Source organism: Colletotrichum fioriniae (genome assembly GCF_027942845.1).
Source record: "Colletotrichum fioriniae strain IMI 355084 chromosome Unknown scaffold_4, whole genome shotgun sequence".
NCBI classification, from domain to species: Eukaryota; Fungi; Ascomycota; class Sordariomycetes; order Glomerellales; family Glomerellaceae; genus Colletotrichum; species Colletotrichum fioriniae.
Window position 1 is genome coordinate 2,313,851 of NW_027076840.1, and position 12,476 is coordinate 2,326,326.

At 51.3% G+C, this 12,476-nt stretch overlaps 3 protein-coding genes across 3 annotated transcripts; all 3 read right to left on the bottom strand.

Annotated features, from left to right (window-relative positions):
- Positions 1-4,199: 4,199 nt before the first annotated feature.
- IDH1 (isocitrate dehydrogenase (NAD(+)) idh1) lies at positions 4,200-5,729 on the bottom strand (the record flags this gene model as incomplete). The annotated part of the gene is made up of 3 exons (XM_053188540.1): positions 4,200-4,284; positions 4,343-5,352; positions 5,697-5,729. 3 exons carry the CDS (start codon positions 5,727-5,729, stop codon positions 4,200-4,202), a joined length of 1,128 nt encoding a protein of 375 aa, XP_053054502.1.
- Positions 5,730-6,944: 1,215 nt separating this feature from the next.
- On the bottom strand, positions 6,945-8,238 carry N0V96_004470 (uncharacterized protein; the record flags this gene model as incomplete). The annotated part of the gene is made up of 4 exons (XM_053188541.2): positions 6,945-7,048; positions 7,114-7,587; positions 7,744-7,880; positions 7,943-8,238. 4 exons carry the CDS (start codon positions 8,236-8,238, stop codon positions 6,945-6,947), a joined length of 1,011 nt encoding a protein of 336 aa, XP_053054503.1.
- Positions 8,239-10,772: 2,534 nt separating this feature from the next.
- On the bottom strand, positions 10,773-12,002 carry N0V96_004471 (uncharacterized protein; the record flags this gene model as incomplete). The annotated part of the gene is made up of 1 exon (XM_053188542.1): positions 10,773-12,002. The coding sequence occupies one exon, from the start codon at positions 12,000-12,002 to the stop codon at positions 10,773-10,775; it is 1,230 nt and encodes a 409-aa protein (XP_053054504.1).
- Positions 12,003-12,476: the final 474 nt, after the last annotated feature.

A 12,476-nucleotide genomic window follows, 5' to 3' on the forward strand; every position in this document is an offset into this window, starting at 1 on the left:
GAATTCCCAAAAGATCGGATGACACTCCTCGAGAAGGAGCGAATACCCATCTTTAAGGAAGGAATAGCAACACCCACAGAGGAGAAGAAAAAGCAAGCTATTGTCGATATTCCTCCTTTCACCTTTGCCTCCATTTTCTACCGGGCCTTTGACCCGCCAAACATGTCACCCAAAATGGACTTCTTCCTAGACCGAATATGCAACCACGATGCTTACCCCCCCATAAAGCCATCACAATCCTTCGCCAGGGATGTTCCAAGCCATGTCCGGACCAACGGTGTCGAAGACAATACAGGCAAACAACTCCCACCCAAGTCAAAACGCCACCAACTGCAACTCGCAACAATGTTCGACAGGATAACCCCGGCCCGCATCCGCACTTCTTTGATCACAAGACAACGATAACTCAAGTTCTGTTGTAACACAGAAAACAAGCCACTGGATCTGGATGTCCGGAATGACATGGGCGCCTGTTCCGCTGTTTACATCTTTGTCGACGATGGGCCTGACGTTGGCGAGGGGTGGGGGAGTGTAATAGAGGATCTCAGGATTTTCGAGAGTGAGACTGATCCTTGCTCCCGCATGGCTGACGCCCACGCTAGAAGAGCCGATCCGCAAACCTCCCACGAGAAGGTACCGGTAGGTAAGCAACGTGTAGTGCAAGGGGGTAAAAAGGAAGCACATGCGCCAAGAGGACAGGCAAACAAACTCTTCTTCCATGACTGCCTGGACAGAGAGAGCATCCTGCCGACCATTGAACTCCTTAGGATTGTGCCGTTGGAGCGGGGAAAGTGAAAAGAACCGCAAACGCCCGCTGGAAAGCATGACCTCTGCAACAGGGTAAAGGCCATATGGCATACAATGTGTGCCGGCCACGGCGGATGCTGCCGCGAGGTTACACGGGTCCCGGATCTTTGGAACAGGGCCCCCCCTTCTCTCGGCAGCTCGTTCCCCAGGTCGAATAAGACATCAGAGATTGCGTCTGCCTGCAGAGACACCTGAATTCAAGACGTGCTGATTCGCCGTATGCCAACTTTTGAAAGTTCCCGACCATCCAATCATTCTAGGGTAGAGACATTGAGAGAGAAAAAAGGGAAAACTATTGATGCCGGCGTAACGAGTTGGGAAATTCTTGCGAGCTTGGTGTTCTCTTGGCCTCTTGAGCGGTTGGCTCTTGGGTAGACGCCTGTCCAGTTCCGTCCCCTCACCTTCCAGGGCGAACTCGGGTTTTTGCTCTTCGAGGCCTCCTCTGCAAGACGGGTTATTGCTGCATCGTCATTTTTGAGATGCACGCGACGTGCATGCTCTGCTCGATATGGAGTAAATCTCATGTATACTTCGAGATGTTCCGAGTCTGAACTGATTCCCTCGGCTCGCGATTGGTGGATATATGCGCTCTCCGTTTACTTTTCTGTGCAACAAAGCCGACAGATGCGCCCACGCAGCGAAGACGTAGGAAAGAGGGCGTGTGTGATTCGACGTTACAGGTAGTGCTTCCGTCGAGACTGCCTTGCATCGCAAGGATAGTCTGTCAGATCTGGTTTCTGGATACCGACATATCGCGCGCTCATGTAAGTGACTGGATGTCGGTTCCCATGATTCTGTCTCTGTTTCTGATCCGGCGGAGCACCTGCGATCGATCGTACAGAGATCTACCAGAGGACCCAGAATTACGGCCGTCTTCGATTCCCAAGAATCGCTTACACAAATTGGGTGGCTGAAACTCGGCCAATGGGGACTTGTGTGCTTGACTTCCGCGGACCCTGTATGATAAACCCCCCTGACGCGGCGCTTCGAGGCCAGTGTGGGCTGTTTTGCTGTTTCTCAAGCGTAGAGATGAGGCGATATGGAGGCGATTCGCGCTTGTTTTGCTTCTTTGGCGACTGCATTTCCTCAAGATGTCTGTTCAGGGTTTCTCTAACATCCGGTGATGTGGTTCAGTAGGTTTGTGATGGGAGGACGATAAATCAAGGGTGGCACGTCGGTCGAGTCTTCAGACCCTCGTAAAGAGCTGTATGACTCTGTGAGTGGGCTGTAGGAGGTAGTCAAGTACCCTCCCCATCCAAAGAGAACATCGCAAGTCGCACAAAAAAAAAAAAAAGGGGAAGCTCGTCAGAGATGACATGCTGTCTCAACTTTGAGTCTTCGACCCCTCTTAAGATCCCAAATGTCTCTCATCCATCACCTCATACCCCTGTTTACGCCCCGGCTAGATAGCTACGGGGTAGATGCAGATTGTCATCAGAGATTACTGAGCCCCTAGGTGCGAGATGTGGCACGAGACACTGCGAGCGTAATCTGGGTCTTCCCAGAAGCCGGGCTGCTAGATCGGTCGTGTATGCGTAACTCCCTCGAGAGGCTGATTGTCAGACCTGAGCTGCTATTTTGGGTAAGCAAATTAAGCTTGTTAGACATGAGATGAACGGACTATCGATCTTGTCCTCGTTGACTCAAATGGGGAAGTTATACGTCCTGGCACTATTAGGCTTTCAATGTGTACAGAGAATTTGTCTAGTGGGAATGATGGGGAAGAGCTGAAATACTGACCAAGTACGCGTGTGCGAGGCTTGCTTAGCCTGCTGAGATCAGGCATTGACAATCATCTGTGTTTTCTACTAGAGGTTTGTCAATCATCAGCTCGCTTACCAAGAGGGTGCGGCAAAGTATGGCTTTCCTGATGATTGTGTTATGTTCCTTCTTTCAGAATAATTTTTGAATTCCGAAGGTAATGGGCCATACAAGCTACTTGTATTGCTTGCTATCCCATCAACTGCCAAATGGCTTCAATACATGTATACGTATCTTCCTCCGAGGTAATCACGAATTACTCATCCATCCGTCCCTACTTCTCTTACATCTATCCATGAATAGTTTAGAAATGAAGTAAAAGTTAGAAAAAGACTGGAGACGGATGTGCTGAGAACCAGGCATACAGGGATGCATGTAAGAGGTATTCACAGCTCAATGAAACAAAGTGAAATTATTCGAGTCTAGACGTAGAGGCGCTCGTAATTTGTTGACAGCAACAGAAACTTCTTGGACCACAAACGCACAGGGGGAATCATTGAACTACTTACCTACGTTCTAGATTCGGCTTTGTTGTTTGCGTGGCTGACTCTGTTAATGGCAACTCAGTCCATCACTGATTTGGCAATTGCCACTCAACCAAGTCGGACACCAGGTAACTCTCAGTCTTGGAGAGCAAACAGTCACGCTATGCGATTGCAGCTGATCTTCAACCCAAACTGTCACCATATAACTCTCGCTTTTGCAGTGCCAGACTAAAAAAAAAATGTCAATTAAATTGCCTCCAAAACACTCCTCGTTGCTGCAACAAGAGCAACAAAAGCAATCAAGTTGTCTCTTACCCCAACTAGACCCGCATTCTTCACTCATCTTCAAGACTGAAGAAAGCACCATCCAAAAGGGTTAACCTCGGCAAATCCGAATAGCCCACCAACCAAACGGCCGAGAAATCGGCCGCCGAGCACCACCTCGGATTGCCGATGTTATCCGAGTCAGCACGCCGCCAGCCCTCCGAGCCGAAGACAAACTCACCTCCGAGGACGTGCAGCCAGCAGGGCTGCTGATTCGTTGATGCAGCGTGCAAATGCCCCACGCATGAGGCGAGGCTGAGAACTTCACGAAAATGATGGTGTTTCGTTCGGCGCAGGGCTATATGTACTCCGAGAAACGTCGGTGATAGTAGATACCTGATGACCATGCGAAACTGGTTTGAGGGGACACGCGTCGTCGAATGGCAGCGTGGGTATTCGTCATCAACAGATAATGGACTAAGTTTAGAATCCGGGGCAATTGTCACCTGGAACATATAAAAGAGAGCACATGGGGCGAGCGGTTCTGGGTAAGGTATTGTTCAAACAACGAAAAAGGAACTCATATGCTTTGCGTGACTCCTATGCTACGTACAACTGGTACAACTACAATCTCCCAGCAAGACCGAGCCTTCCTCCCAGTGTCCAAAACAGAAATCTATTTCCTCCGCTTGTTTATGCAATTCGACCGCGTCGGTGGTATCTATCTCCGTCCCAGTCTCGCCTCATTTCGAGTCTAATCGCGTTGTCGGGGGAAAAAGGTAGGTAAATAGGGGGTCGTTTTGAGGAAGGTGGGAAGCCGCCCGCTGTGGTTGGCTTATCGTATAGCTACAGGGATGGTGGTTTGTGTGTCTGTAGCTGTATTTACAAGGTGTCCATCTTGTCGAGGATGGCCTTGGTGAACTGGTGGGTGGTGGCCTCACCGCCCATGTCACGGGTGCGGACCTGGCTGTTGGGTTGTTAGCAGCTATTCTCATTACAATCCTAGGAGATACGAAAGAACTTACCCCTCGGCAATGACGCCGTAGATGGCCTGGGAGATGCGGTTGGCGTGGTCGTCGAGGCCAAGGTGACGGAGAAGCATGGCACCGGACAGGATCAGGGCAGTGGGGTTGGCCTGGTCCTTGCCCTTGATGTCGAGACCGACGTGACGGCAACCGGGCTCGAAGACAGCAACATCACGGCCCATGTTGCAGCCGGGGACGATACCAGCACCACCGACGAGGGCAGCGCCAATGTTGGACAGAATGCCACCGTAAAGGTTAGGCATGACCATGACGTCGAACTGCTGGGGCTTGCTAACAGCCTGCATGGAGGCGTTGTCGACAATCATGTCGTTGACCTCGAGGGTGGGGTAGTCGTTGGCGACACGGTGGAAGGTGGAACGGAAGAGACCGTCAGCCAACTTCATGATGTTGGCCTTGTGAATGCAGGTGACCTTCTTACGGTTGTTGGCCAGAGCGAAGTTGAAGGCGAACTTGGCGATGCGCTCAGACTTGGCGCGGGTGATGATCTTAAGGGACTCGACGACACCGGGGACAGACTGGTGCTCCAGGCCAGAGTACTCACCCTCGGTGTTCTCACGGATGATGGCGAGATCGACACCCTCGTGGCGGGTCTGGTAGCCGGGGATGTTCTTGATGAGGGAGATGGAGGCGTAGATGTCGAGCTCCTGGCGCATGGCGACGTTGAAGGACTGGTGGCCGGAGCGCTCAATGGGAGTGTGCAGGATACCCTTGAGGCCGAGCTTGTTGCGGCGGAGAGAGGCGACGGACTCGCGGAAGAGGTCCTCAGTCTTCTCGGGGGTAGTGGTGTTGAGACCAGAGACCTCGACCTGCTCCCACTCAATGGGGACGTTGTCGGCCTTGAAGATGGTCTTGACGCTCTCGGCGACCTCGGCACCGATACCGTCACCAGGGATCAACGTGACCGTGTACTTGCCGCCAAACTTGGTAGGCTTGAAGATGTCAGAGCCGACCGTGGCGTAGGCGCGCGCGGGCTGCGCGGTGCGCAGAATCTGCGTGGGGGAGGATTGTTAGCCATTTGTCCGTGGGTTATCGTGGCATATCTGGCTCCATGTGTGGCCATTGTCTGATGGCCGTGTGCTTTGTGTGCTTGTGGCTATGTCTGCTTCTCGTGTATTCCTTTCCTAGTCTCCCATCCTGGCTGACGTCGTCGTGTTCTCTGCGTTATCGACTGGGTCGCAATTTGGTGTTTGTTGTTGTTTCTCCCCCCCTCTTACATCGCAGCCTTGCCTCTGCGATCACGATGCACAGACACACACCGAGAAAAGAAAAACCACGTCGCGGCTTGCACAGCAGAAAAGGGACTCAATTGAGAGTTGGAAAAGAGGCAACGTACCTGCGCAGTGCGGGCGGATCCTCGGGAAAGCATCGTGACGGTCGTTGGTGCCTCGTGAGGGTATTCGCGGAGCAATAGATGTTGTTCGGGATCGGAGGAGTTGGGGAGTGGAAGAATTCAAGAAAAAGAGTGGAATTCGAGAAAGGCAGAGTTGCTGGCTGTCAAATGCCGCAAGAGCAAGGTACCACGGCGACAGACGGGACGGTAACTGGGAACGGTACACGGTCAAAGTACAGACCGAAGGTGGCACTGAGGCAGGCTTTTTTTTTTTTTTTTTTTTTGCTCCTGCTCTTTCTCGGCTGGCCTTCGTGCTTTCCGTTCTTTCTCACCAACGCCTGCGCAGGTGGGGCACCATGGGGATTCCGTAAGTGGCTGGTCTCCAGTTCTCTGCTGTTTCCAGCCGTCTGAATGGCTGGAAGGAACAATCAGACCCGCTTAATTCTTTTCCGGGCGGTCGGAAGAATGGAGGACGACATCCGCGGGAAAGAGAGACTGCGCAGTGCCCGCGCCTGCTTCAATGTTCAGCCAGTCGTGCCAGTGCAGCAGTTCTGTCACTCGGGAAGGGAAGGAACCAAACGTGGGGCACCTTGCTCTTTTCGGTCTTAGCGCCTATATTCTCTTTCTTCTCGGTTGAGCCTCGGATCTGGGCTCACAGCATCCCCATAACGTCACGTGTCTGTATCCGGTTGTTACTGGCTCATCCTCATCTATGCTATCAAACTCACTTTGACTTCTCATTGAGTGCTCATATGAAGCCTCATGGATTCATTTGGGGCTTCATCTCATTTAGTTCTCATACGGGCGCTTTCGGTCAATGTCGGCTATCTCACATCTTCAAAGAGCCGCGCCTGCCCATTCTTGCCGGAGAAATCCCCGCCAGCCCACCTCTCCACTCATTTTGTGATACCGCCAAGTCGGTCTTAGACCTCCCTGGCCGTATCTGCGATGATGCGACTTCATTCGGCCGAGCGCGCGACCTTCGCTCACAACAGCACGAATAACAGCAGAATGGGAACAGCAGTCATCGTCTCGACAATATCAATCCGAGCATGCAACGTGATCCAATTTCGTCAAAATGAGAAAAGAGATGTAGCATATGGCCGGCATTCTCAATCGAAGATTGCTATGGCTGCGAAATCGCGGAGATATCCTCCCCAAACCATTACAACGGCTAGTCCAGCCAGCCCTCACACTGCCAATGAACGTGAACCCGTACAAGATAAGCGAGTACAGTCCCTTCCCGACAGCTTACCCAAGAATGTCGATCCCATTGTAACCAGATGCTTCGACTCCCCATTCGAAACAGTCTGCAAACAAGCGTCCGCCATCGCTTTTGCCCAAAGGAGCTCCACCTATGGTATATCTCAGAATCAGCCAATGTTCAGTCTTCACTGTCGCGCGCGCAGTGGGTACTTACAGTCCATGTTCTCAATAGACAAGATACGCTGCTGGCACAGCGCCTCGTTGAGTCCGTCCACTTTATCCTCAATGATGTCTTGAACGGTCTTGCCCGCAGGACAAGCAATGGTATTGTTCCTCGGCTTGATCCAGAAGTGAATCATGCCGACATCGTACAGCCTGGTCCTGTTCAAAGCATCGTCGACCTGGCGGTTATAACTCGTGAAATAGAGTCCGTCCTTGCCCCGTGAAACATCCTTGATGAACTGATCGGCTCCTTGCTGTCGGATCACCTTGATGGATTGTTCGCAGAAATCCTTGACAATCGCTTTCACGGGCAGGTATGTCGGCCGGTAGTCTTTGGTATTCCAACATTCTCCTCTTCCGTTCTCCAGTATCGCTTGTTGCTGGTACTGATACTCGAATTTGGCTATTCCGCAGCCCTCGTAATCCATGCTGATCTTTTCCTTCATCCAGAACTCATCGCCGCGACCTATGTAAATACCGTCAGTATTTTTGCTCGTCTAGTTGTTCGTATGGAGCTGTAGTAAGACCCAAAGTAAGCTGATTAGGGGACAAATTCACTTACACGGACCCGCATTGCGTAAAGTGCTGAAGACTTGTACGCAGCTTCCTTGACAATTCTCACCCGTCTGCGCCCAGTCGAAGGTGACTTTTCTAGCTCTGTCTATCTTTGCCTGATTACCGCCGAAGACGCCAGTCCATGGCCCGTCCGTCCAAGCTCCTCCCATCTTGGCTACTGTGCCGCACATCGCGTTGAGTAAACTGCGACGTGTTTGCTTTAGTATGCTCATTCAGCATTATGATCAGGAGACAGGGAGTCCTACGGCCACCAATTATAATAGTAGACTTGCCATTTGTCGGGGCAGGTGATGTTATAGACGGGAGGGTCATCCAAGTCTGAGAGCGAGACCTCATCCATTCCGTTTATTCCCATTACATCAGTCATGCCGGTCTCCTCGTAGTAGGCGTCGACGTCCTCCTGAGTGAGGATGAAAGTCTTCGTCGGAGCTGCGGGCTTTGCGGCCTCGGGGAGATCGACGTCGACGACGTTCGTTGGGGAGGCCTGGGCGACGCCGAGTACAACGGTGAGCGCCCAGAGGAGGCTCAGAAGGGTCAGCATTGTGGGCGAGGTCAAGATCCTGTTTGACGAGGAAGGGGCGTAATGGGAAGCGTGATGCCTAAAAGCGAGAACGAAAGCCTTTGGATAAAGAAGAACTTGAGAATAATTATCTGGCGACTGTGATGAATCTGTATGACTGAGAGGTGGAAGGGCAGAGGTCGTGAGAAAATTGGTCTTGTCACTGCCCCTTTTATCTTTGGCCGTATAGTCTCAAAACCCTCAGCAACGCTTCAATATCACCGAGTATCGTCAATCATCGTGTGCTCAGGAGACATCGTCCCTGATGACCTGTGATACTACCAAAACGCTGGACACGATAGCAAAGTTCCTCGAGGTGGCAAGAATGAAAACTTTCAAACACGATATTATCTTTTGCCTCTACAAAGCTCGTCCCACCATCGAAAGAGAATCCAATAGGGATGCATGCCTTTCGATCCGTGTCGTTGCAGTGTAACCGCAAACAAGGCCTTTGTCTCCATCTCAAGACATCTCATCTTCCGGTCAAACTCGAGATCGCACGCGCAACTCCGATGAGACGAAATCTGATGATATCGAAACGACATAGAAGCAAATAAACGGTGTTCAGCTGATCTAGGATGGCTAACGCACAGCCACATCAGGAGGCACGGCATGGTGCTGCATACCATGATTTCAATCCGAAATGTGGGAACCCATCTCTCGCAACCTGGATTATTCAGATCACCGAGTCAGTGCCAGGTCCGGAACTGATGGACGCTCGGGATTCTCGAGCCGGGCCGTCACAGCTCATGCCTGGAGCCCGACTGGATGATTATACAGATACAGTTCCAGCTCCAAGGTTCTTTCCCGAGTTCCAGAGTTATGGGACTGTAAGCTTACGCGTCATTTACCATGAGATTAAACGAGCTTCAGGCAATAGACCTTAAGGCGAAATTCCACCAAAACAATGCTATTGCCTAAAGTCTGTACGAAGCGTGAAAGAGCGAGTTTCTAACGAAATAGTCATACATCGTACAATGAATAAGTCCGAAACCACCGAGAACTGAGACACGCTAAATTGTAATTCGACAACGTAATGGCTGGCAGTGTTGCGGACATTATGCCAAAGCAGCATGGTCATCGTGGTATCAGGCAACCGTTTCTCACGATTCCACGTTTGTCTGACGCCGTGCAATTTTGAGCGTCTCAAAGCGACGAGTTGGAAGTAATCCAATGCCTTGTCTCGCTTATCTCTTTGGGTCTAGAATGACTATTCTTAGGCGCCCGTAAAGTGGAACAGTGGACTTTGAGCAACTATCGTGGCATTTACCACTACTTCTAGGTGACATGTGACCTCGATGAAGAGCATCAAAGCACCCAGCCGAATCTGTGTATCTGGCACAAGGCACCGCGGATACATTTGTAGTGATTCCGGCCCAAAGGAGGTGGTCTGTTGTGTTCGAGGTTATAGTCCTCGTCCCGGGTACCGGCAGGAACCCGGGAGGACACCGCCACACGCTGAAATCCCCGGGCTTTTCTCCGCGGGGCAACACCAAGCGTCTCCAATCGGTAAAGCGAGTCGATATCGTATCACCTGGCTTTGATATCTCGTGACTCTCTCGAATGTGAACCTCCAAAGATGAGGCGGTAAAGATTAGACTTTTGACTTCCAACCGAAAGTTGTGGAGGAAAGCCTTCAGGTATGCTTGCGTTCTACCAAACGTAGATGAAATGCAAACATTGGGGTCGGGTGTCAGGTTGGCTCGTGAACGAGATCAGCAATTTGATGCAGATGTTGGTTAGCTCGGCGCTAGCTTGTCTAACATCTAGATTCCGGGGCTTGTCATAGAAAAGTCTGCTACACTAACATGATAAAGTCACGATCTATAAAAGAAGGCAACATCAAATACCAGGCTATGCTTTAATCATAGATACTTTGCTAGCTCTGGAGCTTCTGATACTGAAACGTACGGAGTCGATCATTAAGTTAAATCCGGGATCTATGAGTAAAGTGGTACCTAGACAGCCCAAAAGGGGTCTGGCATTGTGAACTTCAAAGGCAGAATGGTCAGGGTTGATTCCGGCCGGCTTATGCGTTTGGGGCTGTGTTACGCGATGTGTTAGCGAGCCAAGCCAGTAGTCACTGTAACATCCTTCCCGTTAGTCTAGCTCTTAGGTTCCTTCACATCGTGCTATGTTGGTGACGCAGCCATGCGCACATTTTGACGAAGCTTTCGCTTCTATCAACTCATTGATCATGGGTGTGTTGTTTAAGTTTTATCGCCACTCAGGAACACTGCATGTATGGAGTGTCCATTCAAATTGTTTTTCATGACCGTTCAATGTTGTGATCTCAGTCAATGCATCATGAGTCATAGTTTCATTATGATATCTCACCATTTATGGTCTATTATGAATCCACGGCCTAGGTTTCGAAAGGACGTATGTTCCGTATTCTAAACGACCATCGAGAGCGTGCACCCACCCTAGGCCACGCTTTCAAAGCAACCTAGCACTGAAATCAACGCCATGCCATTTGAACAACCATCCAGACTCCCCAAGCAATACAAAAACAATCATTGCTTCTGCGCAATGATCCTATAACTTGTTGTTACCAACCGCATGGTATCCATCTTGACAAAGGCCTGCCCATCCAGACAAAGCCGGTTGATGAGCGTCTTGAAGTGGGGCGGCAACAGGTGAACCTTGACCAGACCAAGAATAACCTGTCGCAGGCTGCGGAAGTAGACGTCGGCCTTGTCGATGAGTGGCGCCTGTAATCCATCAATACTCGCGTTGTCGGACTTCAAAATCGCGAAACCGGCGTCTGTCAAGGCCTTTGCAAAAGTTTCGGGCGTCGGTGTTCCCACAGCTCCGATCAGCGGCTTTGTCCGTCGCATCAACTCCGCGTGCTCCGGGTTCGTCGCATCGTACGCCGGTAGGCTAACCCAATCCAGCAGCGAAATCTTGGCGCCAGGCTTGAGGACGCGGCGCAGCTCGCTGAAAAGTTTCGGGAGGTCTTTGCACAGGCTGAGTGCTTGTATCTGGTAGAATGCATCAAAGGAGTTGTCCTCAAAGGGCAGCGGCAGCTCGTTCATGTCCTGAATCGTGAAGCTATTTTGCAAACCCATCTGCTCGGTGAACTCCCTAGCCTGGACGACCTGGTTCGGGTCGATGTTGAGACCGGTGACCACGGCGCCGGTGACGGCCGCCATGTGGGCCGCGACTCTTCCGCGACCGCATCCGAGATCGAGGACCCTGTCTCCCGGTTTGAGACCAATATCCTGGGCGATGGACTCCTCGTACAGCATCTGGTTATCGAGAACGGATGATTTCTTGTCCATCAGGGGCGGGATGTACATCTTCTCCACGTCGCCCAGCGCGCAGAGATGATTCAGGACTCCATAGTAAGCTTGCAAGCAGTCGCCGACTTTGGTCTTGTAATCCGGGCCGAGCGTTTTGACCATTTGCTCCTCATCTGCCCAGTCAAGGCTGTAAATGACATAAGATGCCATAAAATCGTCAACTTGTTTTGGCGTCAAGTCGAGGAGGTACTTGAAGGACTTCCAGAACGTCTTGGACCGCTTGGGCGATGCTGTGCGGTTGATTTCATGTTTTGCGCTGTCGTTGTGGTCACTATTGCTGCGGCCAAGATGCAGACCATGCTTCTTCTTCCACGATGCCTGAGCGACGGGCTTCAATGTTGAGACGTCATCTGAGGTCTCACTGGGACGGGGACTCGTATCACCGACGTGAGATATTGTTGTCGCCGATGGCGGTTGCGCAATCGCTGCCGCTGCTGACATGACTGCTGGTGGGATGACAGATGACGTGCGTCTGTAGGGGCTTCGGGGGGCTTGTGGTTGAAATCCGCAAGTGAGAAGTTAGACAACCGACAAGAGAGAGGAAATTAGGAGAGGCAGGAAAGCAAGCAAGCTGGGTATCACAGTGTGCATCCAAAAAATGATGGAGAAGCGAAAGGGGACAGGTGATGGGCGAGCCAAAGTCCTTTATACACGGTACTCTCATTTTCTTTACTCGTCTATTTGGCATTCGATCAATCATCGATGACCAAATGGCAAACCACCCAGTCAAAGAACGGAGAAAGATCTGACGGAGCCGCAAACCGGATTGCTTTCTAATCTCTCGTGACGCTGCTCGGGATGGACGGAGGTATGTCCGATGATTCCGACTGGGGTCAACAATCACCAGACCACTCAAAAAGGACGGGAGCTCCAGCGCTGGGGCTAGCAGCCAGCCCATCATCAGCTAATAATACA